This window comes from Leucoraja erinacea, chromosome 19 (genome assembly GCF_028641065.1).
Source record: "Leucoraja erinacea ecotype New England chromosome 19, Leri_hhj_1, whole genome shotgun sequence".
NCBI lineage: Eukaryota > Metazoa > Chordata > Chondrichthyes > Rajiformes > Rajidae > Leucoraja > Leucoraja erinaceus.
Window position 1 is genome coordinate 19,132,297 of NC_073395.1, and position 22,694 is coordinate 19,154,990.

The 22,694-nt window shown below is 47.0% G+C and overlaps 1 protein-coding gene across 5 annotated transcripts in view; it reads left to right on the forward strand.

Annotated features, from left to right (window-relative positions):
• Positions 1-233: 233 nt before the first annotated feature.
• Positions 234-22,694, forward strand: part of mybpc1 (myosin binding protein C1) — an 88,374-nt gene continuing 65,913 nt past the window's right edge. For all 5 annotated transcript variants that reach the window (XM_055650526.1, XM_055650523.1, XM_055650524.1 and 2 more), the window contains exons 1-2: positions 234-349; positions 14,135-14,401. In XM_055650526.1, the coding sequence (XP_055506501.1) occupies positions 325-349; positions 14,135-14,401 (292 nt within the window). In that variant the 5' untranslated portion in view covers positions 234-324. The remainder of the gene's footprint in view (positions 350-14,134; positions 14,402-22,694) is intronic.

Sequence of the window (22,694 nt, forward strand, 5' to 3'; positions counted from 1 at the left end):
CTCCCTTTCCCCCCACATTCCCTCTTTCCCTCCCTCTTTTCCTTCCCTCCCCTCTTCCTCTTTCTCTCTTTTCCTCAATCCCCCCCTCCCTCCGTCTGCCCCCTACACCACACTGTGGCCGCGGCGTTACGGACCAGACCGCGCTGACGGGCTGGGGTTTGCAGAGGGCGTCTCTAGAGGCGTCTGGAGGCGGGCGGTCTCTGACCGCGGGCTATAAAACAGGCGAAGATAGGCAATTGTCTTTGATCCCTGCCTGTGCAGAGGGCTATGTTGTGAGAGTGAGGCGGCTCATCCAAGGTCCGCTGCATTGAAATAGCGCCAGCCATGCCGGAGCCGCTGAAAAAGCCAGGTGGGTGCGGAGAGAGAGCAGGGTCTCAGGGGAAAGAGATGGTCCTGCGTTTGAAATGTGGAAACCAACAACTGCAGATGCTGGTTTGTACCAGATAGCCACTAAATGCTGGAGTAACTCAGCGGCACTGGCAGCATCTCTGGAGAAAGGGAATAAGTGCAGAAAGGACAGACGGAGAAGGTCCAGACCCTAAATGTCACCCATCCCCAGAGATGCTGCCTGACCCGCTGAGTTACTCCAGCACTCTGTGTCTTCCTCTGATTCAGCATGTGTTTGAATCTTGCGTTTCTTGTGGTGCTGCCCAACAGTAGCGCCGTGGTAAATGAAAGCTTGGACTGTTTTCTCTGGATCGTCGGAGGCTGAGAGGAGACCTGAAGTATCTAAAATAGATAGAGGCAGGGATAGGATAGACATTCAGAACCTTTTTTTGTAGGGAGGAACTGCAGGTGCTGGTTTACACCGAAGATAGACACAAAATGCTGGAGTAACTCAGCGGGACAGACAGAACCCCTTTTCACAGGCTGCAAATGTCAAAGGCCAGAGGGCATAGATTTAAGGTGAGAGGGGCAAAGTATAAAGGAGATGTGAAGAACGCGTTTTTTTTTTTACATCGTTGGTGGTGGGTGTCTAGAACGCGCTGCTGGGGGTGGTGGGGGAAGATACCATGTTGGTGTTTAAGAAGCTTTTATATAGGCACACGGAGGGAATGGAGGGATATGGACCATGTGCAGGCAGAGGATATCAGATTAATTTGGCATCATGTTCAAGCATGGACATTGTGGGCTGAAGGGCCTGTTCATTTGCTGTACTGTGATTGTTGTATAGGTACGAAGGCAACTGACTGTTTCTTGTGCCTTCCCGTGGTGTGGATATACCGCTGTCAACAGCACCGAGATACAGCATGGAAACATTCCGCCGAGTGCATGCTGACCATCCATCGCCCGTTCACGCTAGCTCTGTTGTCCCACTTTCTCATCCACTCGCTACACACTCGGGTGCAATTAACAGAGCGCCAATTAACCTACAAACCCGCACGTCTTTTGGGATGTGGGAGGAAACCGGAGCACCCGGAGGAAAGCCGTGTGATCACGGGGAGAACGTGCAAACTCCACATAGACAGCACCCGAGATCAGGATCGAAACCGGGTCTCTGGCGCAGTAAGGTAGCAGCTCTGCCAGCCGCACACTGTGCCGCCGAGGCCGTAGTGCATTGGTGAGACGTAGAATCTGGAAAGAATGGTTAAAAAAATAAGGAATAATGTAAGATTAGTGCAAACGGGTGGTTAATGGTCAGTATGGGCTTGACGGGCCGAATGGCCTGGATCCATGTTTTGTGTCTCCGAGGTTCTATGAACTGATCTCGGTGTGATCCGAGAACCTGGGGTGGCACTGATCCGGGCAGCTTTACTGCCATTAATGTAAGACGTTGAATGAACTCCTACTTTTCACCCTTGCTTGGTGTAAAATGATCTCTGCATCCAATTTCAAGGATGTTGCCAGGACTCGAAGGCCTGAGCTACAGGGAGAGGTCGGGCAGGGTAGGATTTTATTCCTTGGAGCGTAGGAAGTTGAAGGATGATCTTATAAAGGCGTATAAGAGGGGAATAGAAAGAGTAATTTGTCGCTTTTTTTGTTGTGTCCCAAACAGTCAGTGGAAAGACTACACATGGTTACAATCCAGCCGTCCACAGTGGACAGGTACAGGGTAGAGGGAATAACATTTGATGCAACATCAAGTCCGATTAAAGATAGTCCGAGGGTCTCCAATAAGGTAGATGGGAGGTCCGGGTGCGCTCTAGTTGTTGATAGCCGTTCAGTTGACTGATGCTTGTGGGTATACTCTCTCCCCCCCCTCTCTCCATATATATATATCTTTCTGTACCTTTCTCTCATTCACTCTCATTCTCTCTCTCACCCCCCCCTCTCTCTCTCTCTCTCTCTCTCTCTCTCTCATTCTCTCTCTCTCTCTCTCTCTCTCTCTCTCTCTCATTATCTCTCTCTCTCTCTCATTCTCTCTCTCTCTCTCTCCCTCCCATTCTGTCGTTGTGTTCCCTTCCACATTCCTGAGTTATTTCAGGGATAGGAGCCAGCTGAGCGACGCCGTGTTGCCCAGCGGGGAGGATGAGTGCCCGTCTTGGTCAGGATGGCCCCGTCGTGTTGGCAGTCCAGTTTTAGTGGGGGTGAATCACGGCGGATGATGTATCTTGTGTAGGTTGTCAGCAGCTTGTCGCGCCCGCACTGTGGACCGGGGCTGCTGCCTGCCAAGAGTGTCCTGGGCTGTTGACAGTTCAACAGGGCCACTGAAAAATGAGCCACGGACTTGGGTTACAGCCTGTAATCCACCGCCAAAAAGCCCCTCCCGGACCCTTCCACACCCTCCACTGCTCCCCTCCGCTCCCATTAGGGCTGCACCCTGCCGACACACATCCCCACCCTCAACTCCCATGCCTCATCACATCTCTGCCATGCCTCACCCCTCCCCACCATCAACTCCCATGCCTCACCTCATCCTTACGCTGACCCATCCATGCCCACCTCCGCCCCTGCAAGGGCTGCACCTGTACCAACACACATCCCCACCCTCCCTCCCATGCCTCACCATATCCCTACGCTCTATCCACCCCCACCCCACCCGTGTGTTGGATAGCATTGGTGTACGGGGCGGTTGCTGCTCAGCGTGAACTTGATGGACCAGTTTCCTCGCTGTATCTCTAAAGTCTAACAGTAAAGTAAAGGCTGTGCAAAGAGAAAAATACAAGAGTGCAGAATGCAGTGTCACAGGGTTATAGCATGGGAGTTACATAGAAAGTGCAAATTTAAATTTAAAAGTGCTATGTCCACCATGAGGTAGGTTGGAAGATCGGTACTACACTCTATCTTATGGGAGGACCGCTCAGTAGTCTGATAACTGCTGGGAAAAATCTGTTCCTGAATCTGGTGTTTGTGTTTTTAAGCTTTTGTATCTAAGTGCAGAGAAATATACCAGAGTCCGGAATACAGTCTTACAGTGTTATAGTGTTGCAGTTACAGAGAAAGTGCAGTTAAGAAAAAAAGTTCAAAGGCTGCAATGTGGTAGGTTGGAAGAGCTACATTACATGGATGGGGCTGAAGCCGTTGTGGTGGAGTGGACAATGAAAGAAGGTCTCAGTGGCTAAATCTTCAGGAGTTGGTCCCAGCAATGATGGTGATCCATCTCCCTGGGATTCATTTGGATTCCTTGAGCGAACTTGATTCCATGTTGCAAGTTTATTGAGGCACTGGGGAGGATATCAAAGAGAGCACAGCGTTTGTGCCAGAACATGGTCTATAAATATCAGGGAAGACCAAACGTAGCAGGCTCGCTCCTCATTAAATCAGAGGGTTGTACTCAGAGAGTTGTACAGCACAGCCCTCAGCCTACCATGTCAATGCCAACCTTTATGGCCATCTAAATCAATCCCAGTTACCCACACTGGGACCGTGTTGCCGCTTTCAGGGAAGTATATTGGCAACGCCTGCTGCCCAGCCTTCATTCATCTTCTTAACTACATCCTCAATAAACGTAGTCGGATTAGTGAGGCGGGATTTCCCCCCTCACGCTGACTATCCCTGATGAAGACCCGAAGGGTGAAAGCACAGAGTCTTTTAACCAGAGTAACGCAATCAAAAACCAGAGGACATAGGCTTAAGGTGAAATGAGGAAGGATTTGATAGAAACCTGAGGGACAGCTTTATCACACAATGAGTGGTGGGTATATGTAACAAGCTGCCAGGAGGCAGGAAGTAGTTGAGTTCAAGTTCAAGTGAGTTTATTGTCATGTGTCCCAGATAGGACAATGAAATTCTTGCTTTGCTTCAGCACACAGAACATAGTAGGCATTTACGACAAAACAGATCAGTGTGTCCATATACCACAATATATATATATATATATATATATATATATATATATACACATAAACAAATAAACTGATAAAGTGCAAATAGCAGATTTGCCACCAATAATCAGAGTTTTGTCCGAGCCAGGTTTAATAGCCTGATGGCTGTGGGGAAGTAGCTATTCCTGAACCTGTTTGTTGCAGGGGCAGGGTTAATGAGAACATTTAAAAGACTCTTGGACAGGTACATGGATAGGAAAGGTTTAGAGGGGTAAGGAATTAAATGCGGGTCGGTGGGACTAGTGTAGATGGGGCATGTTGGTCAGCATGAATGAAATGGGACATCGGGCCTGTTTCTGTGCTATATGACTATTTTTGGAAGCTTCATTCAATCCCAGAAGTTCCCAAGGTAGAACCACTACCTTTTCTTGAAACAAAACTGTCTGGTAATTTCTTTCGTTGATGTTTATTGGATCTTGCTTTGTATAAAATGGCAGCTGTATACATCGGCACAGCTGAAAAGCAGCTGTTTTATTGGCTGCCGGGCCCTTGGGGAACTCCAAGGTTTGGAAAGGTGCCACAGAAATGACTTTGGACTTTAGAGATACCAATTAGCCTACAAACTGGCACGTCTTTGGAATGCGCGAGGAGACCGGAGCACCCGCAGAAAACCCACGTGGTCACAGGGAGTAAGTACAAACTCCGTACAGACAGCACCCGTAGTCAGGATCGAACCCGGGTCTCTGGTGCTGTGAGGCAACAACTCTACCACAGCACCACCGTGCCCCAACGTAAGTCCCCGCTGGAGATTGTTGGCTTGAGGTGGAGCGTGGATGGAGTGGGAGGAGAAAAAGGTCATTGAGTCATAGAGTCATACAGCTGGGAAACAGGCCCTTCGACCCAAGTGCCTACACCAACCAATAGGTCCCATCTACACCAGTCACACTTGCCTGCATTTCCCTCCAAACCTGTCCTATCCATGTACCTGTCCAATTGCTTCTTAAATACTGCGATAGTACCGGCCTCAACTACCTCCTCCGGCAGCTCGTTCCATACACCCGCCATCCTTTGTGTTGGAAAAGTTACCCCTCAGAGTCAGCCAAACACATGAGGACAAGAGGCGGTAGGAGGAGGAAACGACGAAGAAGAATTTTTCTTTCTTTATCCTTTCCCATGAATAGTACTGACGCTGGAGATGGACACTGAACCGAGCTGTGTCTTGGTGTTGATGTGCTGTCTCACCGGCCACTTTCTTCTCCCGTGCACTGATATCTTGGCCATTCTCCAACTGTCAGTGGAGCTCTGGACAACCCGCTGTTAGACAACAGCTGGGAGCATTGATCTCATGTTCAGCTATTAACAGATCCTGGTCGAAGGTGACCTTCCTTCGAGGTTCTCGGGTAACTCTCGCCGGGGGGAGGCTGCCAATAATGTGTGGCGGGGAGGGGCTGGCCCAGTGGCGAGGTGCGGGGTTTCATGTTTGGGGCACAGTAAACGCTCGCTCGAGCAGACATGTCGGCATTAGGGAGGCTACAGAGGCTTTTTTTTCTGACCAATACATCTCAGATTTATTTACTGCAGATTCGATATCAACTTGGGATCCAATGTGTGGGCAACTGGGGACATGTTAGTGTGAGTCCCAGTGTCATACAACACTGAAACAGGCCCTTCGGCCCAACATGTCCATGCCAGTCTAGCTAGTCCCATTTGCCTGCCTTTGGCCCATATCTTCTAAATCTTTCCCAACTATGTACCTGCCTTAATGTCTTTTTGAACCACTCCCTCTGGCAGGGTGCTGGCTATTAAGGTACACAAAAATGCTGGAGAAACTCAGCGGGTGCAGCAGCATCTATGGAGCGAAGGAAATTGGCAACGTTTCGGGCCGAAACGTTGCCAATTTCCTTCGCTCCATAGATGCTGCTGCACCCGCTGAGTTTCTCCAGCATTTTTGCGTACCTTCGATTTTCCAGCATCTGCAGTTACTTCTTGAACACTGCTGGCTATTAAGGTCAGCTCGATGGTGCAGCGGTAGAGCTGCTGCCTCACAGCACCGGAGACTGGGGTTCGATCCTGACTATGGGTGCTGTCTGTGCAGAGTTTGTACGTTCTCCCTGTGACTGCATGGATTTCCTACGGGTGGGTGCTCCAGTTTCCTCCCACGTCCCAAAGATGTGCAGGGTAATTGGCTTCTGTAAATTGCCCCTTGTGTGTAGGATGCGAAAGCGGTCTAACAGAACTAGTGAACAGGTGATCGATGGTTGGCGTGGACTCAGTGGGCCAAAGGGCCTGTTTCTGTGCTGTATCTCTAAACTAAACCAAACAGTTCTCCGTGTGGCCTCGACAACTGTACAATAGCAACATGACGTCGCTATTTCTGTACTCAATACTTTGACTGACAAAGGCCAACATACCAAATGCCTTCCTGTGTTGTCACTTTCGGAGAACAAGGTACCTGCACGCCAGGCCCCTCTGTTCCCCATCTCTCCATTGACTCTGTGGATGGAGGAGGTTTCTGCTGGCTTCCTAGTGATGTCTGGCTGGTTTAATGCTTGTGACTCCAATATAATTGAAGTGTGAGCAGTTACAGCACACTGTACAAATGTACATAGTCCATCTTTAAGTGGCGCTATTATTGAATTATTTGTGCAATTATATTTCCAACTTGAAGGATTTCTAAAGTGATAAACAAAGTAAGTACTGGAGTAACTCAGTGGGTCAAGTAGCGTCTCTGGTGGACATGGAGAGGTGGCGTTTTGGATAGAACTTCGAAAAATAGGTGCAGGTGTAGGCCATTCGGCCCTTTGAGCCGGCACGGCCATTCAATATGATCATCGCTGATCACCTAAAATCTTTAGCCCTAAGAGATAAATCTAACTCCCTCTTGAAAATATCCAGTGAATTGCCCTCCACTGCCTTCTGTGGCAGGGAATTTCACAGATTCACAACTCTTTGGGTGAAAAGTCTTTCCTCATCTCAGTCCTCAATTGCCTAACGCTTATTCTTAAACTGACCCTTGGTTCTGGACTCCCCTAACATCGGGAGCATTTTTCTGCATCTAGCCTGTCCAATCCTTTAAGAATTGCATTTGTTTCTATAAGATCTCCTCTCATCCTTCTAAATTCCAGTGAATACATTCCCAGTCGACCCATTCTTTCATTATATGTCAAGGATCAGGTCCCTTCTTCAGACTGAGACAGAACTTACAACCTGCTAGAAGTATACAACATTATGAGAGGTATAGATAGGGTAGACAGTCAGAACCTTTCTTGCAGAATGGGAAAATCAAATACTGGCAGGTATAGCTTTAAGGTGAGAGTGGCAAGGTTAATAGGAGATGTGCAGGGACAAGTTTTTTACACAGAAGCTGGTGAACACACTGCTAGGGATGGTGGTGGAGGCAGACATGATAGTGGCATTTAAAATAATATTAGATAGGCACATGGATATGCATATGGAGGGATATGGATTATGGGCTAAGAATTGGTCTCGGCATGATGTTCCATGCAGACATTGTGGGCCGAATGGCCTGTTATTGTGCTGTACTATTCCATGTTAACTTTTAAAAGACAGTTGGGCAAATGTATATATAGGAAGAGTTTAGATGGACAAGGGGCAAATGCAAGTAATTGGAATTAGCCCAGTATACCAGCTTAGTATGAACAAGGTGGGCCAAAGGGTCTGTTTCTGTGCTGTACAACTCTGTGACTTGTGAGGCAGAATTGAAGAAATGAGGGCATCATGAACAAGAAATACAGAGAATTATTTTCCTTAGCAGGGGGTTCAAATCCAAGGAGCAGAGATTCAAAATGATTGCCAGACGTATTAGAGGAGAGTTGATTAAAAAATGTCTTATAGAGTCATAGAATTGTACAGGACAAACCCAGGCCCTTCGGCCCAATATGTCCATGTTGACCTTTGTGCACCTCCACACTAATCCCATTTGCCCACATTAGGTCAGTAAACCTCTGTCTGAATGTCTGTTAAACATAGTAATTGTATCTTAATCCATCGGCTCCTCTGGCAGTGAGTTCTACATCTCAACCGTCGACTGTTCAAGAGCAATATTTGCCCTCAGAATTCCTTTATTCTCACCTTAAACCTCTGCCTACCATGGGAATACGATTCTGACCCTCTAAGCTTCTATTTCTCTCTCTATTTCATTCTAGAGAGAACAAGCCCAGCCTCTCCAAACTCTCCCCCATCACTAATGTCCTCCTATCTACGCCACATCTGGTGAATATGCTCTGTACTCTCTTCAATGCTATCCCATCCTTGGCCTCCTATGTCATACGTAAAATATCTTGGGATAGAAACATAGAAAATAGGTGCAGGAGTAGGCCATTCGGCCTTTCGAGCCTGCACCGCCATTCAATATGATCATGGCTGATCATCCAACTCAGTATCCTGTACCTGCTTTCGCTCCATACCCCCTGATCCCTTTGGGCCACAAGGGCCACATCTAACACCCTCTTAAATATAGCCAATGAACTGACCTCAACTACATTATGTGGCAAAGAATTCCAGAGATTCACCACTCTCTGTGTGAAAAATGTTTTTCTCATCTCAGCCCTAAAAGATTTCCCCTTTATCCTTAAACTGTGACCCCTTGTTCTGGACTTCCCCAACATCGGGAACAATCTTCCTGCATTTGGCCTGTCCAACCCCTTAAGAATTTTGTAATTTTCTATAAGATCCCCCCTCAATCTTGTAAATTCTAGCGAGTACAAGCCGAGTCTATCCAGTCTTATTAATAATTATCTAAATTTTATAATTTATATAAACTTCGGGAAATATGCCATTAAGCTGGAACGAATGCAGAGACGATTTAAGAGGATGCCTGAGCTATGGGGAAAGGTTGGACAGGCTAGGACATTATTCCTTGGAGGGCAGGGGCTGAGGGGTGATCTTACGGAGGTGTATAAAATCATGAGAGGAATAGATAAGGTGAATGCACAAAGTATTTTACCCAAGGTAGGGGACATGGGAACCAGAGGACAGAGGTTTAAGATGAGAGGAAAAAGTTTTAATAGAACCTTGAGGGGCAACCTTTTCATACAGAGGGAGGTGGGTATATAGAATGAGCTGCCAGAGGAGGTAGTTGAAGCGAGTATGATATTTGAAAGACATTTGGACAGGAACATGGATAGGAAAGGTTTAGAGGGATATGGGCCAAATGCAGACAGGTGGCACTAGCTTAGATGGGGTGTTTCGGTCGGCATGGATGAGTTACGCTAAAGGGTTTGTTTCCATGCTGGGTGACTTTACGGGCATCACAGTGGCGCAGCGGTAGAGTTGCCGCCTCACAGTGCCAGAAACTTGGGTTCAATCCTGTCTGTACGGAATTTGTATGTTTCCCCGTGTGGATTTTCTGCAGGTACTCCACATTCCTCCCACATCCCAAAGATGTGCAGGTTTGCAGGCTAATTGGCTTTGTTAAAATTGTAAATTGTCTCTAGTAAGTGGGATTGTGTTAGTGTATGGGGTGATCACTGGTCAGCATGGACTCGGTGGGCCAAATGGCCTGTTTTTGTGCTGTGTCTCTAAAAGCTAAATTAAAGGCTCTAAGCCAGTCCAATAATACAACCATTAACCACTCCTATGAGTTGGTATCTGTAGGCGTTGAACAGTTCTGGTGAGACAAGTCGTTCCATTGCAGTCGCAACCCAAGGACAATTGAAGTCTGAGTGGAATGGGTGAGAACCACCATGACAATGTCTTTCCGACTATTAGTTGAGTTTAGTTTACCGTCACATGTACCCAGGTACTGTGAAAATCTTTTGTTGCCTGCTAACTAGTCAGCGGAAAGACAATACATGATTACAATTGTGCCATCCACAGTGTACAGATACAGGATCAATGGAATAACGTGAATAATATTTAGTGCAAGATAAAGTCCAGTGAAGTTGGATCAAAGATAGTCCTATGGTCTTTGATGAGGTAGAAAGTAGCTCATGACCACTCTCTAGTTGGTGATAAGATGGTTCATTTGCCTGATAACAGTTGGGAAGAAACTGTCCCTGAAAACTGCCCCTTAGAGAAGTCTGCAGGAAGCACTGCATGAAAATTACTGGAGGTGGAACACACTGAAGGTTGTCGGGGGGTAAATATAGAAATGCAGACAGGGATGAGCAACACACTGTGGAACTCGGCATCCCTTCTGCGATCGGCTCGGGAAAATGTCACACGTGGCATGCAGTTGGGTCAGGCTGAAATAATGCAAGGCTGTAATGCTAGACCGTGGATAGGATCAGTCAAAGATTCCACGGAGATTTACCTCCCTGACAGCCACAGGCATGAATGCGAATCCCAACCTGTTTAGGTAGTTGTGTCCGCGCATGCAAGTCATGGCGACACAAACTGGGAAAGCAATCCGATCGCCTCGTCTACAGGGACGGAGATAACTAAGCATTTTAAGGATAAGGGGGAAGTCTTTTAGGACCGAGATGAGAAAAACATTTTTCACACAGGGAGAGGTGAATCTCTGGAATTCTCTGCCACAGAAAGTAGTTGAGGCCAGTTAATTGGCTATATATAAGAGTTGGGTGTGGCCCTTGTGGCTAAAGGGGTTAGGGGGTATGGAGAGAAGGCAGGTACAGGATACTGAGTTGGATGATCAGCCATGATCATATTGAATGGCAGTGCAGGCTCGAAGGGCCGAATGGCCTACTCCTGCACCTATTTTCTATGTTTCTATGTTTCTGTGCCACCATTCACTACCCCCTTTGCAGCCAGCTCAGTCCTTTTGAAGGATGTCTTTATTAGTAAGGGCATCAAAGATTATGGGGAGAAGGCAGATGAATGTGGTTGAGAGGGAAAACCTGATCACCTATGGTGGAGTAGGCTTGATGGGCTGAATGGCCGACTTCTGCTCATTTGTCTAACGGTGTTCTAACCACTGAGTTTCTCCAGCATTTTTGTCTACTTATCTTACATTGCAGTTGGTTTGTTGAGCAATCTCCATTGTGGCATGGTGATCGTGGTGGGATACTTGTGTTCACGTTGGGGGTATTCAGTATTAGTTTAGTCTAGTTCATTGTGGCTACGTCTTCCGAGATACAGTGAGAATCTTGTTCTGCATTCTATCCAGTCATACTGTACACGAGTACAATAGATCATCTTCTGGAACAGCATGCAGAGAGTCGCCATGTTGCATCTTCCAACTCTCTGAAAAGTCCGATCTTGGTCCAAGGAGATCTGCAGATTCTTATTTCCTCACATTTGGCCCGGTGCCCTGGCGGCACTGGATCGATGAAGTCGGGGTCGGCCTGGCCCAGCGCAATGCCGGCGGCTCCACTGTGCTATTGTTCAGTCTCAATTTGGTGGAAATGAATAGGGACCATCTGGAAGAAAGGGGTATCACTTGGAACTGAGTTGCCACCTTAAATCCTCATTTATCCTGCAGTCTCTGACACAGAAAGTTAGATGTAAATGGACTAGAGACCAGATTTCCTTCCCCCAGCCTCGCAGTGCCAAGATGCAACAAAGATGGAAAAGGTCAACTAAGAATGAATTCACAACAGACCCAAGCATTGGCCTTCATCAGTTGGGAATTGAGTATAGTAACTGGGACATTATGTTACAGTTGTACAAGATGTGGCTGCACTTGGAGTATCGTGTTCAGTTTTGGACACCCTGATATAGGAAGGATGCCATTAAGCTGGAAGTAGTGCAGAGAAGATTTACGAGGATGTTGCCAAGACTCGAGGGCCTGAGCTATAGGGAGAGGTTGAGCAGGCCCGGACTTTACTCCTTGGAGCGCAGGAGCGGGATCTTATAATGGTGGACAATGGAATAGATAAGGTGAATGCATAGATTCATTTTCTAAAGCAGTGAAATCAAGAACTGGAGGACATAGGTTTAAGGTGAGAGGGGAAAGATTTATTAGGAACCTGATGGGCAACCTTTTCACACAGAGGGCAGTTTCTATGGGTTATTGATAGGGGACGATCAGCCATGATCACAATGAATGGCGGTGCTGGCTTGAAGAGCAGAATGGCCTCCTCCTGCACCGATTTTCTATGTTTCTATTTTTTCTATGTTTCTATGGAATGAGCTGTCAGAGGAAGTACTTGAAGCAGGTATAATAACAATTTTTAAAAAGATGTTTGGACATTTTACATGGATAAGAAAAGTTTAGAGTATATGGGCTAAATGTGGGCAAAAAAGATTAATCTAGATGGCCATCTTGGTTGGCATGGAGGAGTTGGGCTGAAGGGTTTTTTACACTGTGAAGTTAGGCAGCTCCCAGTGAGGGAGAACTTTGGCAAGCATTCATTCAATGTTCTCCTTGAACATGTCTTCTGGACCTCCTGAACGCACAGCACACGTCAGGGCTTGAGATTCTGAAGTTCTGTGTCTCCATATAATCCATCTTGACAAGATCGTCTATAACCAAGTGAAACTCTTCACCACTGTCGTGTGAATGTGGTGCAAGGGGGTGAGACAGGAAGACTGGAGTTCCGACATTTCTTCTGAGCAGGTGCTGACTAAGTGGGCTGTCTGGGAACCTTGCCCTGGCACGTTTAAAAGGACTGTGTGGAACAGGGTGCTAAACCCTCAGGATTTCCATACAATAAACGCTAGAAAAATTCAGAGCAACACAGCAGCAGACTCGGCCTCCCTTGCTCCTCGAGTTAAAGAGTTTCAAAGATTAAAATGTTTCCAACATCTGTATGGTGTTGTCTGTTCTCCCTGTGACAGAGTCCACACCCACCAGCGATCACCCCACACTAACACCACCCTGCAGACTTGGGACAATTTACAATCTTTACCGAAGCCAATTAACCTACAAACCTGCACATATTTGGAGTGTGGGAGGAAACTGGAGCACCTGGAGAAACCCACGCGGTCACATGGGGAACGTACAAACTCCGCACAGACAGCACCCGTGGTCAGGATCAAACCCGGGTCTCTGGCGCTGTGAGGCAACAGCTCTACTGCTGCACCACTGTGCCACCCACAGTGTGTTCCTGCATGGTAGGCTAGTCTGGTTGGTTAAATAGCATGCGATGCAGGAAGAGCTAGAATCCAGTGAAGGGCCTGCCCTGTGACTCCGTGAATCCTCAACTGTAAGTATTTGATTGTTTACTCATTTCTACCACATCCAGAACCAAGGTACTCCCAGGGCTGGTGACACAACAACAATTAGCTAGTTAGTTTACTTTATTGTCACGTGTACCGAGGTACAGTGAAAAGCTTTTTTGTTGCGTGTTATCCATATTGTATTTCATGTATTTCCGTTCTGAATGTGTGGGTTTGTTGGTTGTTGGCCTCTGGACCTGAATTTCCCTGAGGGGATCAATAAAGTATTTTTTATTATTATTATTATTATTATTGTTATTGTTATTGTTATTATTATTATTATTATTATTATTATTATTATTATATATTATTATCCAGTCAGCAGAAAGACTATACGTGATTACAATCAAGCTGTCCACAGTGTACAGATACAGAATAAAGGGGATACATTTAGTACAAGATGAAGTCCAGTAAAGTCCAATTAAAGATAGTCCAATGGCCTCCAGTGAAATGGATGGGAGGTCAGGACTTACCAGGGGAAGATGTTGGACAAGGGACATAGAAACATAGAAAATAGGTGGCCATTCGGCCCGTCGAGTCAGCACCGCCATTCATTGTGATCATGGCTGATCGTCCCCAATCAATAACCCGTGCCTGGCTTCTTCCCATATCCCTTGACTCCACTAGCCCCTAGAGCTCCATCTAACTCTCTCTTAAATCCATCCAGTGATTTGGCCTCCACTGCCCTCTGTGGCAGGGAATTCCATAAATCAACAAGGAGGGATGGGGGGTGAAATCTGGGAAGATCCTTCCCTACATCCTGTAAACCAAGCCAGGAGATGGCGGGCTCCCCAGAGCGGTATCCAGTTGGATGTGATGTGGCCGTGATGATGGTTTCTATCCCACAGTGTCCGCGTTTACCAAGAAACCAAAGGCCCTCGAGGTGACGGCCGGGAGCCTGGCGGAGTTTGTGGCTGAAGTCGGCAAGGCAGATGCGAAAGTCAAATGGCAAAAAGACGGCAAAGATATCCAAGCCAGCGACAAGCACACGATCACATCGGAGGGAGTGCAACACAAGCTGGTAGTGAACAACGTGACGAAGGATGATGAGGTGGGATACGCCGTCATCAGTGGAACCTCCAAAGTCAAATTTGAACTCAAGATCAAAGCGGAAGGTAGGATTGGAATGAGCTATTGTGGAAACAAAGAACCGCAGATGCTGGTTTACACCAAAGGTAGACACAAGGTACTGGAAGATCAGGCAGCATCTCTGGAGAAAAAACATAGGTGATGCTTTGGGTCAGTCTGAATAGGGCCCTGGTCTGGATCGTCACCCATCCTTTATCTCCTAACCCTGAGATGCTGCCTGACCCGCTGTGTTACTCCAGCACATCATGTCTATCTTTGGAACAAGCAATTAATGTCATTAATTCCCTTTGTTCAAATGTCAAATTGTTCAAATTGTTTTTCTGACTTTTCCCATTTTGATATAAGGTCTTCAATCTGAAGCATGGACTCTGTGATCAAACTGAAGAAGGGTCCTGACCCAAAACGTTGTTTGTCCATTCCCTCCACATGCTGACTGGCTGACTGAGTCCCACCAGCACTTTGTGTTTTGCACAGGATTCCAGTGTCTGCAGTCTCTTCTATTTACGTTGATCCTGTTTCTCTCTCCACAGACGCTGTCTGACCTGCTGAATATTTCCAGCAGTTTTTTGATTCTCATTCATGGTCTGGTCACTGTCAATCTTGGATGAGATTCCTGTTGGTACAAAGGAAACGATGTTATGGGACATTTAATAGTACAGGGAGCTGTGATTCATACAGAGTGCCCGTGGGTTGTCTGGATACTTCACTTGTGAATAAGTAGAAACGAGGAACAGTAGATGCTGGTTTTCAACAAAAAAAAATGCCACTATGGAGTAACTCAGGCTGTATCTACGGAGAACATAGATTGGTGACGTTTTGGGTCGGGACCCTTCTGGTAGGTCCGGAGTCTGAAGAAGGGTTCCGACCCAAAATGTCCCTTATCCTTTTTCTCCAGAGATGCTGCCTGACCCGCTGAGTTACTCCAGCATTTGTGTCTAACCAGGGTTTAGAGTCTGAAGAAGGGTTTCGACCCGAAACGTTGCCTATTTCCTTTGCTCCATAGATGCTGTTGCACCCGCTGAGTTTCTCCAGCTTGTTTGTGCACCTTTAGACACAGCCTCGTTGGGGTGACATCAATACATCACCAACTTAGAAAGGCAGATGATCTGGAAGGGAATCTGCAAAGTGGCATTGGCTCTCTGTCCCGCCTGATGGGTTTGGAAAGTGCTGTTGTTAGACTTTAGAGATACAGCACAGAAGCAGGCCCTTCGACCCACCAAGTCCAATGCCAACCAGCGATCATCATGTACACTATCATAGAAACATAGAAACATAGAAACATAGAAAATAGGTGCAGGAGTAGGCCATTCGGCCTTTCGAGCCTGCACCGCCATTCAATATGATCATGGCTGATCATCCAACTCAGTATCCTGTACCTACCTTCTCTCCATACCCCCTGATCCCTTTAGCCACAAGGGCCACATCTAACTCCCTCTTAAATATAGCCAATGAACTGGCCTCAACTACCTTCTGCGGGAGAGAATTCCAGAGATTCACCACTCTCTGTGTGAAAAAAGTTTTCCTCATCTTGGTCCTAAAAGATTTCCCCCTTATCCTTAAACTGTGACCCCTTGTTCTGGACTTCCCCAACATCAGGAACAATCTTCCTGCATCTAGCCTGTCCAACCCCTTAAGAATTTTGTAAGTTTCTATAAGATCCCCCCTCAATCTTCTAAATTCTAACGAGTACAAACCGAGTCTATCCAGTCTTTCTTCATATGAAAGTCGTACACACTAGGGACGTTTTTACAATTTACAGAAGCCAATTCACCTACTGTATGAACCTGCATGTCTTAGGGATGTGGGAAGAAACCGGAGCACCCGGTCGAAACAAACATGGTCACCGAGAACGTGCAAACTCCGTACAGACAGCACCCATAGTCAGGATCGGACCGCTGTCTCTGGCGCTGTGAGGCAGCAACTTTACTGCTGCGCCATTGTGCCACTGATGTCAGAGTTGCCTGGGTGAGCCTCTCCACTCCACTACAGGGTCACTAGGTCAAAGAGAGTCATAGGGTAATACAACGTGGAAATGGGGCCTTTGGCCCAACTTACCCACACTGGCCAATGTGTCCCATCTACATTAGTCCTACCATCTTGCATTTGGTCCATATCCTTCTTAACCTATCCTATCCATCTACTGTCCAAATGTTTCTTGAACGTTGCAATACTACCTGCCTCAACTACCTCCTCCAGCAGTTTGTTCCATACACCCACCACGCTTTGTGTGAAAGATTTCTTACAGTCCCCTGTACATTCTGGTGTTGTTGAAACCAGTGACAAAGAGCCCTCCCATTCTGGCCTCTTGAATATCCCCCAAAATATAATCACTCTGTTATTGGCAGCTGTACCGCCAGCTGTCCGAGCCATGAAATTCCCTCCCTAATCCTCTCCATCCCTCTTACATAGATACGAACATACGAATTAAGAGCAGGAATAGAATACCCAGCCATGGAGTTGTACAGCACCAAAACGGGCCCTTTTGGCCTACCTAGTCCATTGCGCTAGTCCTGTTTGCCTGCATTTGGCCCATATCCCTCTAAACCCTTCCTATCTATATATCTGTCCAAATGTCTTTACAAAGTCGGAATTGTATTCACTTCTACAGCTTCCTCCGGAAGCTCATTCCGTTCATGGTGGCGCAGCGGTAGAGTTGCTGCCTTACAGCGAATGCAGCGCCGGAGACCCGGGTTCGATCCTGACTACGGCTGCTGTCTGTACGGAGTTTGTACGTTCTCCCCGTGATCTGCGTGGGTTTTCTCCGAGATCTTTGGTTTCCTCCCACACTCCAAAGACATACAGGTTTGTAGGTTAATTGGCTTGGTAAATGTAAAAGTACACCCTAGTGGGTGTAGGGTAATGTTAATGTGCGGGGATCGCTGGTCGGCGCGGACCCAGTGGGCCGAAGGGCCTGTTTCCGCGCTTTGTCTCTAAACTAAACTAAACTAATACTGACCTCCCACTGTGTAAATAGTTAGTCCTGAGGTCCCTCTTAAATATCTCCCCTCTCACCTTTACCATATGCTCTCTAGTTTTAGAATCATCTACCCTGGAAGAAAGACTGTGAGTGTTCACTTTATCCATGCTACTCGTGATATTGTACACCTCAATAAGGTCATCGAGTCAGAGAGTCATAGTCATCCAGCATGGAAACGGACCATCCATGCCAACCAAGATGCCTCATCTATGCTAGTCCCATTTGCCTGTGTTTGCCCCATATCCCTCTAAATCCTTCCTATCCACGTGCCTGCCCATGTGCTTTTTAAATGTTGATATAGAGCCTGCCTTAAGTACCCCCTCTGGCAGCTTGATCCATATACCCACCACCCTCTGAGATCACCCCTCAGCCTCCTACACTCCAAACAAAAAGACCCCAGCCTACCCAACATTTCCCTATAACTCAAGCCCACAAGCCCAGGTAACATCCTGGTGGATCTCTTCTGCACCCTTTCCAACCTAATGACATCCTTAAACCACTCAGGCCCATGCCCCCATTCAGAAGGGTCAGGACTGATCAGATTGTAACTTCCCCCTTTCCAATCTGCTCCCAGTAATCTTTCACCCTCTTAGAAGTCGCCTATCAGAAGTCAAACCATTTATTCCATGCACATTCGGTCTCCCTCGCTCCACGAGGTAGAGCATTTCAAAGATGAACATTTTTGCTACATCTGTATGGATTTTGTACGTTCTGCCCGTGGCCGCGTGGGTTTTCTCCAGGTGCGCCGGTCTCCTTCCACACTCCAAAGGCGTACAGGTTTGTGGGTCAATTGCCTTCTGTAAATTGTCCCTAGTGTATAGTATAGAACTAGTGTATGGGTGATCGCTGGTCAACGCGGACTCGGTCGCCCAAAGGGCCTGTACCCGCGCTGTGTCTCTAAAATCTAAAATTTTCCATGGGTGGCTCCTTGTTTTTCAACTATGCTCGTTATTTCAGAACCCATTTCTTTGACCAAGCCTGACCTTAAATGTGATAAGATTTGTTAGCTAATGCCCTTGGTTTTAGTTTTAGAGATACAATGTAGAAACAGGCCTTTCGGCCCATCAAGTCCATGCTGACCAACAATCACCCACGCACTAGTTCTATGCTGCACACCAGGGGCAATTTACAAAAGCCAATTAACCTACAAACCTGTACATCTTTGGAGTGTGGGAGGAAACCAGAGCACCCGGAGAAAACCCACGTGGTCACAGGGAGAACGAGCAAGCTCTGTACAGACAGCACCCGGCGTTGAGCGCTGTGAGGCAGCAACTCACAGCGCCACCGTGCCGCTCCAGTGAGTCGCCTTTGACCGATGTACAGTACAGGTTATGGCAAAGGAAAGAGAATGCTGCTCAGAGTGAGCGAGCCGGCCAGTGATCTATATCGAGCCACGCCGACTGGACACAAATCCTCTCCATTTCTTCTCAAATACCTCACGGTGACAATCAGCTGTGATATTCAGCGCTGGGGTCGAGTGTCAATGAATTCCACACTCGTTGACGGAAACCTGTCCTGGATAACTGGATGATTACCAGGGCAGAGGTCAGGGACCATAAATCAGGTGAAATTGAAAGACTCGCTCAGATATTCCTATTCCTATTCCCGAACGGAATCCAGTCTGTCAGGAATGTGTCTTCAATCTATGCTTCTCTTCTTCATGTATATATTTAGACTCACCTTAATTATGTCTGCGCTGTTTTTCTTAATGACTTCCCATGCCAATAAATTAAATATAGAAGCCACAGCATACAAGAGTCTGTTCCACCCATTATCTCTGTACTAGCTTTCTGAAGGTCCAGTTGTGATTAATTGTGTAACCCCTGGTTTGGTCTGTAATCCTGTGAGCTCCTTACCCACCACAGACTTGCTCGGCCATGATTGAATTGCAAAGTAGACTTGATGGGCTGAATGGCCTAAATCTGCTCCTATCATTTATGAACTGCAAAAGTTATTCCTGGGATCAGTTTCAGATCTCAATAAGCCTCTGAGTGGAAACTTTCTCTTCACCTCACTTGTAAACACTTTGGCAAACCGTTTTAAATCCTTGTTCTCCTGATAGTCCACAGTCAGAGAGGGGATTGCTCTGTCAACTCCACCGGCAGCCCGCGACAGCATAAACCTACCACTGGTCACCTTCCCGATAAAGACCGGGCCTCGCCTTTTCTCCCTCCTCTCATTCCCAGTGGTCCCTAACTCTGGAATGCATCTCCTCTTAATCCCATCACTTCCAGAACATCTGCTCCAAATCCCATCACTCCCAGATCACAAAGAAACTCAGCGGGTCAAGCAGCTCTCTGGAGAACTCAGGCTGGCATGACGGCTCAGTGATGGAGGTGCTACCTCACAGCACCAGAGACCCAGGTTCAATCCTGACTACCAGTGCTGTCTGTACAGAGTTTGTAAGTTCTCCCTGTTACTGCGTGGGTTTACTCCAGTTTCCCCCCACACTCCAAAGACATGTGGTTGGTAGGTTAATTGGCTTCGGTAAAGTTTTAAAATTGTCCTTAGTGTGTAGGATGCTACGGGGGTGATCGCTGGACGGTGCAGACCCAGCGGGCCAAAGGGCCCAAGGGCCCATGTCTAAAGTAAAGTCCAAAGTAAATAACATGGATAGGTGACGTTTCAGGTTAGGAAACTTCTTCAGAATGGAGAAAGGAGGAGAATTTCTTCAAAGTAAGTTTACATTAAAGAGTTTTCACAACGAATCATTGAAATGTATATACAAGGAACTACAGATGGTGGTTTACAAAAGAAGACACACAGTGCTGGAGTAACTCAGTGGGTTAGTCAACATCTCTGGTGAACATGAAATCAGAGAACTGGAGTACTGCAGTCTGAAGAAGGGTCCTGACTGGAAACAGCCTGAAGATGGGTGCTGATTTAAAACGCCAACCTATCCATGTTCTCCACTGATGCAGCTAGACCCGCTGAGTTACTCCAGCAGTTTGTATCTTCTTTTGTAGACCAGCACCTGCAGCTCCATGTTTCTACACCCAAGCTCACATCTGTTCCCCGATGCCATCACTCCAAGAACATTGGTTCAAAAATCCCTTCACTCCCAGGATAGCTGTTCCCGAACCCGTCATTCTAGCACACATCTACTCGCCAATTCCACCGCTCCTACGAGACATGGTCCAATTACACCCTGGATATCTCAGATGGTAAAGTGCCTCCACCTCTTGGGGGCCATGGTTCTTGCCCTTACACCTTCGTCCCTTTAATCTGAATGTAACAGGGAGAACGGCACTCGGGGGCAATTGCAATGCTCCATTATAGAAACATAGAAACATAGAAAATAGGTGCAGGAGTAGCCCATTCGGCCCTTCGAGCCTGCACCGCCATTCAATATGATCATGGCTGATCATCCAACTCAGTATCCTGTACCTACCTTCTCTCCATACCCCCTGATCCCTTTAGCCGCAAGGGCCACATCTAACTTCCTCTTAAATTTAGCCAATGAACTGGCCTCAACTACCTTCTGTGGCAGAGAATTCCAGAGATTCACCACTCTCTGTGTGAAAAATGTTTTTCTCATCTCGGTCCTAAAAGATTTCCCCCTTATCCTTAAACTGTGACCCCTTGTTCTGGACTTCCCCATCATCGGGAACAATCTTCCTGCATCTAGCCTGTCCTTATGAGAAAGAGCACCACTTTTTCCCAACAAGGAGCACATCCCATTCCCGTGGGAGAGGGAGAAGGGCAGAAACTGCTCCTGGAAATAACCTTTGCTCTTTTGAAAATAAGAATGGTGGGAAGGTGAGCCCTGAAGCCCTGACTTTCCTGGGCTCTGCCGGGCTTGCGGATAAAGCTTGCGTCTCATTAATGTTGATCCCTGGTTTAAGGTTCCCAACTCTCTGGAAATTCAATCTGCAATGATTCAATATCAGGCTCGAAGTTCTGGTGATGCTTTTCTATTATTGGACGCTGCTTGTTTGAGTTTGACGGGCCTTCAGCGGAGAAGGCAAAGACGCGACGGCATCGCGCTCCTCTTTCCCATTAATCTTGTCAACAGCTATTAGACCACGTCAAACCCAACAGGCCACTAAATACTTCAACAGCCAATCCACTGGTCTTGACTAATGGCAGAACTGGACCCCACTGGGATCAGTCAGGGAGCTTGTAGGATTTAATCTTTACCAGTGCGGTTTATAGATAGGAATGAGCTTGCAAGCAGGCATCTCCATTTGAAGAGGAACAGCAGGGCGATTTCATAAGAATGTGCCATGATAATTATAGACTTGGGTGATTTAATGTCCGATAGGACCCAATGTGACCCTGAAAGGTCCCAGTTTCTGAAAGAGACACAAAGTGCTGGAGTAACTCAGCAGCTCAAGCAGCAAGAAGATTGAGGGGGGATTTTATAGAAACTTACAAAATTCTTAAAGGGTTGGACAGGCTAGATGCAGGAAGATTATTCTTTAAGGATAAGAGGGAAGTCTTTTAGGACCAAGATGAGAAAATTTTTTTTACACAGAGTGGTGAATCTGTGGAATTTTCTGCCACAGAAGGTAGTTGAGGCCAGTTCATTGGCTATATTTAAGAGGGAGTTAGATGTGGCCCTTGTGGCTAAAGGGATCAGGGGGTATGGAGAGAAGGCAGGGATGGGATACTGAGTTGGATGATCAGCCATGGTCACATTGAATGGCAGTGCAGGCTCGAAGGGCCGAATGGCCTACTCCTGCATCTATTTTCTATGTTTCTATGTTTCTGATGAACATGGATAGGCGACATTTCGAGTCACAAACCTACCTTGACCCACTGATTTACTCCAGCATATAGTGTCCTTTTGTGTATTAACCAGCATCTACAGTTCTTTGGCTCGACCTGGCCTCTGGGAAGTGAAATTTGAATGTTCCTGGAGGAGCCATAGAAACATAGAAACATAGAAAATAGGTGCAGGAGGAGGCCATTCGGCCCTTCGAGCCTGCACCGCCATTCATTGTGATCATGGCTGATCGTCCCCAATCAATAACCCATGCCTGCCTTCTCCCCATATCCCTTGACTCCACTAGCCCCTAGAGCTCTATCTAACTCTCTCTTAAATACATCCAGTGACTTGGCCTCCACCGCCCTCTGTGGCAGAGAATTCCACACATTCACAACTCTCTGGGTGGAAACGTTTTCTCCTCACCTCAGTCTTAAATGGCCTCCCCTTTATTCTAAGACTGTGACCACTGGTTCTGGATCGCCCAACATTGGGAACATTTTTCCCCAATTGTTTCTCTATTAGAGATAGGAGTAGAATTAAGCCATTCGGCCCAATAAGTCTATTCCACCATTCAATCATGGCTGATCTATCTCTCCCACCTAAACCCATTCTCCTGCCTTCTCCCCGTAAA